This window comes from Puntigrus tetrazona, chromosome 11, assembly GCF_018831695.1.
Source record: "Puntigrus tetrazona isolate hp1 chromosome 11, ASM1883169v1, whole genome shotgun sequence".
Lineage (NCBI taxonomy): Eukaryota > Metazoa > Chordata > Actinopteri > Cypriniformes > Cyprinidae > Puntigrus > Puntigrus tetrazona.
This window is the reverse complement of record NC_056709.1, coordinates 11,888,511-11,896,010: the sequence shown is the minus strand read 5'-3', so window position 1 is coordinate 11,896,010 and position 7,500 is coordinate 11,888,511. Positions and strand designations below refer to the sequence as shown.

The following is a 7,500-nucleotide window of genomic DNA, read 5'->3' as shown; positions in this document are numbered from 1 at the left end:
ATCCCAATCTAGATTACAGCACGCCCAACTTTCGTTTCACGACGCTTTGCAAAAAAGCCCCTACGGCGAATACAATCCATGCAACCGAGCAAATAACGACAGTTATGGACACTGTAGATGATGCGGCTAGTCTCGCGGTGTAACGTTTGCTAGTTAAATCAACCATTCCCGTCAACTATAAATTGTAGTACACTCAACTTTCGTTTCACGACGTTGCGCAGAAAACCGACGAACTCTCTCACCTTGAAATTGCTGGCGTTGACCCACGAGGTTGCCAGAGCGTCCACCATCCTGTCCAGCATGCTCTGATCGTGCTCCAGGTCACGTGACTTCTGTCTGTCCAGGATGTAGTCTATGATTTCCGGGCCCACTTGAAACCGTCGCCCGACCTCCTTCTGCGTGACCTGGGCCACTATGTACTCCATGCTGGGCTCCATGACGTGATCGAGACGGACCGCGACTCAACACATAAAAGACGCAGCCCGTAAGTTCTGGATCTTCTCAATCTGGAGGCAGAGGCGTGGCCGCGGGATTATAACGGACAGATCCGACGTCGCCGGAGTAAATGCGTCTTGTCAAACGGCCAATCCATCGCTTCAGGTCCTGCGATTTAAAAGCAAACGTTACAAAACATCACACAATGTCGCAAAAAAAGACGCGTGCGAAAACTGATTAATCACTTCGAAAATGTAAAATACGGCACTCGTCTCAAACACCAAAAAAATCCTCTTTTAAGGGGTGAATAGATAAGATCCCTCAAAACCAGAGATGTTCTTTATAATATACCCTTATGGAAAACAGGGGGTTGCGAAACCACACCCCCACTTTGTGATGTCACAACGTTAGGCGTGATGGCGTTTAATGTCTCCGGCGGCGCCTGTAGTCCCGTTTAGCAGCTTGTTAGCGTCTTTTTTAAAAAAAACGTAATTGCTAGAGGGGTGTAGCTGGTGCATTTCATGTCACAGGATAAAACACGAAATCGTATCGTGAACAACGGACCTCATTTTAGGGCGTTTAACCAAACTCCCGTTCAAAAAAAGCCATCGACTTTGGTACGCTGGAACCGGAAGTGCTAAGACGCTAACTCGCTTCTGGGTTTTCGCCTACAAAGTGACATCACAGTGACATCACCACTCTTTAACCGTATTATTTCCGTATAAGCTCAGCTATATTAGATTATAAACACCTGAACAACAACAAAACACATGCAAACTTTTTTATTTTATTTTATTGTGCTCCATATAAAGGCTCAACAAACCATATGCTTTTAAAGGTATTGCAAGGTTTGCCAGAATAACCTAAAGTTCGCTATAATGGTCTTAATACTTCATATCATTGTCTGCTGAACGCGTAATATTACTTTGGCTTTCAGAGGTTGAGATGCTAACAACATGGTGCTCAAAATTGCACTTTCTGAATGACATATTCGAAACATACCATAATAAACAAGGTGTTACCATAGCACCTCGTTGTCGTCATCGTGGGTCACGTGTCACGTAGCCGGTTTCTGAGGACATTAGCGGTTATTAAGCGCCGGGGAAGCAGCTGCAGCGATTGCTAATCTAACTTTAGCCGTGTTTCATTTCACGGGAGCAGTTGTTTAGCAGCTGTCCGGAGAACGGTGCGGGCCTTTCGGGGGAAACCCGGGCGATGTTACGCGACGACAAAAAAAACCCATAAAACGTCGCGATGTCGTTGCTTGGTAACGGCGAAGAATGTCGGTTGTTATTAGCAACAGCGCGCGAGCCGCACGAGGCCCGACAACTCTTGTTTACAAACACGCGCGCGAGCGCATATCTGTTTTTTTATTCCCACGTATTTAGCCGAAATAAGCTGTATAATACAATACTTAAACAACGTTAAAGCGTTAAAAAAAAATTACCGCTAAATATTAATATTCGTTTCAGAGTCTCACTGTTTATTCGTTTACTTTTTATGTGTCGTGAAACGTGCAAAAAATAACGTAGAAGTTATGCATTAATAAAGTTTAGCTAGTTTTTACTATTTAAAAAAAAATTTTTTTTGCGTATTTCTACATCATTTCATTAAAAAGTAACTTGTTTTTTCCATGCATGTAAATGCCATGACATAACATGCCACAAGCATCACTGCACTATTGCCCCCAACAGCGTGCATTCTATATTTTATCATAATCATTATATCATCTCACCAAGTATATTTATCTAGTTGCGTGTGAATTACTGCACAGTTAAATCAACCATTCCCGCGAACTATAATCTAAAACCTCAATCTAGATTACAGCACGCCCAACTTTCGTTTCACAGCGGTTTGCAAAAAAAGACATTACGGCGAATACAATCCATGCCACCGAGCAAATAACGACAGTTAGCGACACTGTAAATGATGCGGCTACTCTCTTCGCACGCGTGAGTGTAACAATGCATCCCGTTATGCACAAACTATTTTCATTGACAGCGCACGCAAAAGCCCGGCCAGAACGCCACCGGCGGTAAGACGCTGGGAAAGCTCGTTTGATAACGGACGTACCTGGCGTGTCGCTCTAAAGCCGCTGCACGGGAGCCGTTTCCCGTGGGTAGATCATCAGTTGATTTTTTATTTTTATTTTTTTGGAAGGAAACAGCAACGATCTCCGCCCATCGTGCGGCTTCAAACATGACGACGGCACTGCGCATGCGCCGGATCGGGAGCGTTAGCGCGCCCCCTGGCGTCCGTTCAAACCAACCCAGATAGCGCCACCTGCTGTCCGTTCAAGCGAGCGTGCAACATCCTGCTCTTTCAGCATTGGTTTTATAAGCTGTTGCATTGCATTATTTTTTAATAATGGGCTAACCCATTCCTTTCCACATAGAAAATATTGGGGGCGACTAATACATTTTTTATTGCCAAATAAGGCAAAAATATACATTTTAAGATATTGCATAGGTGACACATTTAGAATCAGAATCAACTTTACAGCCAAGGAATTGCTTTAGTGACAAATATGCAAAATACAAAATGTACGAAATAGCAAAAATAAAATATATACTATAGACATTCAAGTATAAGAAATGATTTAGAAATGCTCGTTTTGTAAATCAATTCAGTTGCACACTTATTTTGTACATATAAAATTCTAAAAGATTTTTAGAAGCGGCTACCTATGCTGTTTTTTTGATATATTTTATCAAAATAATTAAAATGAATGAGTCTTTGATGCTTTTTTTTTTCAATCGCAGTACTGGATCGGATGTGGTTGGTAACGCTTTAATCATTTTTCTCGAGAAGTTTCACGTACATAAAGCAAAGATAACGTCAATTATTTCCGATTTTACGTTTTTCTGTCAATATTTGGAGTCGGTCACTTTTTTCCTGGACATTTATTTATCTGAAGTTTTTATTTTTTTTAAATGTTTTAGAACAGAGGACGTTCAAAAGAAACGTTCCGTTTAGAATGTTCACAGTTTTCAAAACTTACGGAGTTGACTCAAAATTAAATCATTAAATAAACGGTTAAATATATAATTAAATCCATAAATCCATAAATACTTATTCATTCATTCGTTAAATACATTTATTTTATATTTATAAAATTAATTTATGTATTCAAAAATAAATAAATATTTGTTTATTTCATGCGTTTAAATATGTTATTATGCATTTACAAATACAACATTTGTTTAATTAATGAACGATTTAATTTTGAGCAGGCTAACTTGGCTCTCCATAAACGGCAAAAACGCCAAAAAATAATAATAATAAAAATTTAAAAAAATCAATAAATCTTTTAAGCGCGTCCCCAGCCTTAGCCTGCACTGAACCTGTTCTCCTTCTGGTTCTTTACTCCTCCCATCACATATAACCGCGTTCCTCCTCCGAAACGAAACGAAACGCGCATGTTTGGTGGAACTAGTAGCCTGTTGATACGCGGGTTATAGTACAACCTCAGACTGACTTCACAAACGCTGTAGAAAGTGAGAAAACGAGCATCGACATGACGGACGCGTGACTTCCGGAAGTGACTCTAACTCCCGCGGCTCGCGCTCAGGTGAGTTTCTCCTCGGTCCGGTGCGTGCAGCCTCACGAGCACACGCTTAAATATAGGTGCGCGGCTCGAGCGTTGCGCTTTTATTATCATTATAAGCAGCCTGTTTCTTATCGGATGATTCTTGCACGCGTAGGTGACGTGAAAAAAAGACAAGAAACATAATAAAACGTTAAATAGCGATTTCACTTTAATGATGTGTTGATTGAAGCGAAGTCACTAAACCTGCTCACGTGAGCCTGAGTTTAAAAAGGGCACTTTTTTGCATCTGACCTCTTCACGCACAAGTGCATAGAGCTTCAATAGTAAAAAAAAAAACCCCAGCACTTTTAAATGAAAGCATCCACGACTAAAATGCCTCGTGATTGCAAACAGGCATTTACCGGCCGAATCCACCCCACACACACTCTTGGTTTCTTTCTCAAGGGTGTCAGGAAACGCTGCGACCCTGTTATCAGTGATCGAGCGTATCTTTCATCTTCAGCAGAATGACTCTTCCTGCCGAACGCTCAACAGCTTCTTCCTGAGCGACTGAAGACCGTCTGAGGCCTGTCCGTGTGTGTGTGTGTGTGTGTGTGTGCCGCGCGGAGGTCAAGCGTTCGGAGGCCCGCTCTGCAGATTTGCACGAGCTGCAGAATTGGCAGACAGAGAGACCGAATGCGGCGTGGCCTACTTAGGGACGCCGCATGGGTGGATGCTGCACCGAGGCCTGTTTTTCTGACCTCTTTCTTACGGACGGCTTTCAGAAGCCTTCTCGGTTTCTTGGCGGCGCAGAGTCAAAGTCGGCGTGTGCGAACACGTTATGACAGCTGCCCGCGTGCTCTTTTGCGGCCCGCGGGCATCTAGGTTATAGGAAAGCGTCTGTCGTTTTCATTTCGCTTCATACGGAGCGCCACGTCGCGAATGAACGAAACCTCCTTCAGCCAAAGCCATCAGACGAATGCACCGCTGTCTGTTCGCTCCCCGAGCGAAAGTGGAGCACGCTTTGTTGAAAAAGCAGCAGTATGCGAGCCGATTCGACGGTGACGGGAAGGCTGTTGCTCTTTACGTTGTGACCGAGGGCAAAAGAGCTTACCGTAAATGTACAGAACGCTATTAATTTGTTTGCAAGCAGTTTCACTCGACGGGGAATTCAGACGCTTCTTGTAAAGGGGTGAAGTCAGCAGAAAGTGGGACATCCGTTGAACTGGGACAAATAGGGTTTTGGTGCAGGGCTCCTTTAAGAAAACAAATCATTGAAATGCTTTGATAACGAGCTTGACTTGAATATGGAGTGTATGATTAGTAATATGTGCCTGTATGAACGGTTAAGATTTCAATTCTAAGGTTTTTAATTTCAGTCTGCTTTCTATTAAACGTGTTCGCACGATTATTCATTTTTTGGCAGTGATGTATGGTTTGTTCTGTTTTAAAAATATACCACGTTTCGTTACTGAAAAATAAAAGGTGATGCATTGCTGTTTTGTTTTAGAAGTTTTAGAAAAATTATTTTGTGAGCATAAATTTTGTGTGTGAGTGAGTGTTTGCGTGAGTGTGTGTGAGTGTGTTTGTGTGTGTGTGTGTGAGTGTGTGAGTGTTTGCGTGAGTGTGTGTGTGAGTGTGTGTGTGTGTGTGAGTGTTTGTGTGAGTGTGAGTGTGTGTGTGTGTGTGCGTGTGTGTGTGTGTGTGTGTGTGTGTGTTTGTGAGTGTTTGTGTGTGTGTGAGTGAGTGTTTGTGTGTGTGTGTGTGTGTGTGTGTGTGTGTGAGTGAGTGAGTGTTTGCATGAGTGTGAGTGTTTGTTTGTGAGTGTTTGTGTGTGTTTGTGAGTGTTTGTGTGTGTGTGAGTGTGTGTGTGTGTGTGTGTGCGTGTGTGTTTGTGAGTGCTTGTGTGTGTGAGTGAGTGTTTGCATGAGTGTGAGTGTTTGCGTGTGTGTGTTTGTGTGTGTGTGTGTGTGTTTGTGAGTGCTTGTGTGTGTGTTTGTGTGTGTGTTTGTGAGTGTTTGTGTGTGTGTGTTTGTGAGTGCTTGTGAGTGTGTGTGTGTGAGTGTTTGAGTGTGTGTGTTTGTGAGTGTTTGTGTGTGTTTGTGAGTGCTTGTGTGTGTGTATGTGAGTGTGTGTGTTTGTGAGTGTTTGCATAAGTGTGAGGGTGTGTGAGTGTGTGTGTTTGTGTGAGTGTTTACGTGCATGTGAGTGTGTGTGCGTGTATGTGTGTGTAAAAAGTGCTCGCAATCAAACACACACAAATATAAAAGAATTTCTTAACATTGCATATATAAAAATAAAGTTCTGATATATCTGAGGGTGCAAAAAAAACTATCGAAATATTGAGACTTTAAAGTTGTCTAGATTCAATTCTTAGCAATGCTTATATTAATCAAAAGTTACGTTTTGATATATTCATGGTAGGAAATTTACTAAATATCTTTGCGGAACGTGATCTTGACTTAACATCCCAAAGATTTTTGTCATCATAAAAAAATGCATCATATAGATCGATACAAGTATGTTTATATCTTTGCTACTTACGACACACAGATAGTTTTTTCCCACCGCGTATGATTTTTTTTAAATCACAAAAACTGCTATCCAGTTCGTTATGAGGTCGAATCATTAAAAAGCGAAATATCTGCACGTCTGATTAGTTTGCAGTGTGAACCGTGCCGGTGTTTTCTGTCCGGTCAGACCCATGGCCCACGGCAGCGATCGCTACGCGTCTCTGAACTGTCCCGAGGAGAATGACGAAACCAGGAGCGAAGAGTTCGAGTCGGATCTCCTCCGGGAGAGCGCAGGGATGTACGCCCGGCCCTACGCCCACCAGACGCCCTTCCCCAGCTGGGACGGCCCCGTCAGGGCCCCGTCTCCTCACAGCCTGCCCTCCTGCCTCCCGTCGGCCGTCTACCAAACGCTCTCGGACGGCGGCTCGTTTCTTCCCGGCAGGCCTCGCTCTCTGCCGAGTCCGAGTCTGGAGAGCCTGGAGTATCCCGGATCTCTGCGCTCCTTTCCTCCGTCCGGCCGGCACCCCGAGGCTTACCTTCATCCGTTGGGCCCCGTGATGCCCGTCCACCAGTGCAGCTGCAGACCCGGACATCAGCCGGCCTACGGACCCTCAGGTGCGTGAGCGTCAAATCTCCGGGATCGGGATGAAGTTCGTGTTTTAGTTGGACATGCACGCGAGGTATTGGTTGATTCGGCGACTCCCTCGAAGCCTTTCGATTTCGTTCAAAGCGTCGTTTGCGAGTCTTTAGCGCCCCGAAGCGGTGGAGAACGAATGCGCGTTTTCTTTCAGACCGGCGACATGCTAATGTTTCATTTCGACGTTGAAACAACTCGCGGTTCGTTTAGAAAACGAGTCGTTTCAACGAATCAGAGTCGACGCAATAGCTTGCTACAGATTCAAAACCTGGCGCTTCGATTCACTCAGAGCTGTGTTTTGAATCAGTTTAAAATCCCAAGGCGTTTTTCATCCTGTTATGCTATTAAAATGTTATTTCTGAACATTTCATTTTTTTATGTGCATT

General features: G+C 43.6%; 3 protein-coding genes across 13 annotated transcripts in view; 1 reads left to right on the top strand and 2 right to left on the bottom strand.

Annotated features, from left to right (window-relative positions):
• The window catches only part of LOC122353838 (CLIP-associating protein 1-B), a 61,724-nt gene extending 59,061 nt beyond the window's left edge, over positions 1-2,663 (bottom strand). For all 10 annotated transcript variants that reach the window (XM_043251713.1, XM_043251714.1, XM_043251715.1 and 7 more), the window contains exons 1-2: positions 2,509-2,663; positions 243-603 (exon numbers count right to left, since the gene is read on the bottom strand). In XM_043251713.1, coding sequence (XP_043107648.1) covers positions 243-437 — 195 coding nt within the window. In that variant the 5' untranslated portion in view covers positions 438-603; positions 2,509-2,663. The remainder of the gene's footprint in view (positions 1-242; positions 604-2,508) is intronic.
• LOC122353861 (G protein-coupled receptor 137Ba-like) overlaps positions 1-7,500 on the bottom strand; it is a 1,117,577-nt gene that overhangs the window by 974,111 nt on the left and 135,966 nt on the right. The gene's annotated exons all lie outside the window — the stretch shown is intronic.
• The window catches only part of traf3ip2b (TRAF3 interacting protein 2b), a 7,635-nt gene continuing 3,953 nt past the window's right edge, over positions 3,819-7,500 (top strand). Inside the window, exons 1-2 of one of the 2 annotated variants that reach the window (XM_043251753.1) lie at positions 3,819-4,006; positions 6,665-7,092. In XM_043251753.1, the coding sequence (XP_043107688.1) occupies positions 6,669-7,092 (424 nt within the window). In that variant the 5' untranslated portion in view covers positions 3,819-4,006; positions 6,665-6,668. Of the gene's footprint in view, positions 4,007-6,624; positions 7,093-7,500 lie in introns of both variants that reach the window. The other variant, XM_043251752.1, reaches the window with a different exon arrangement.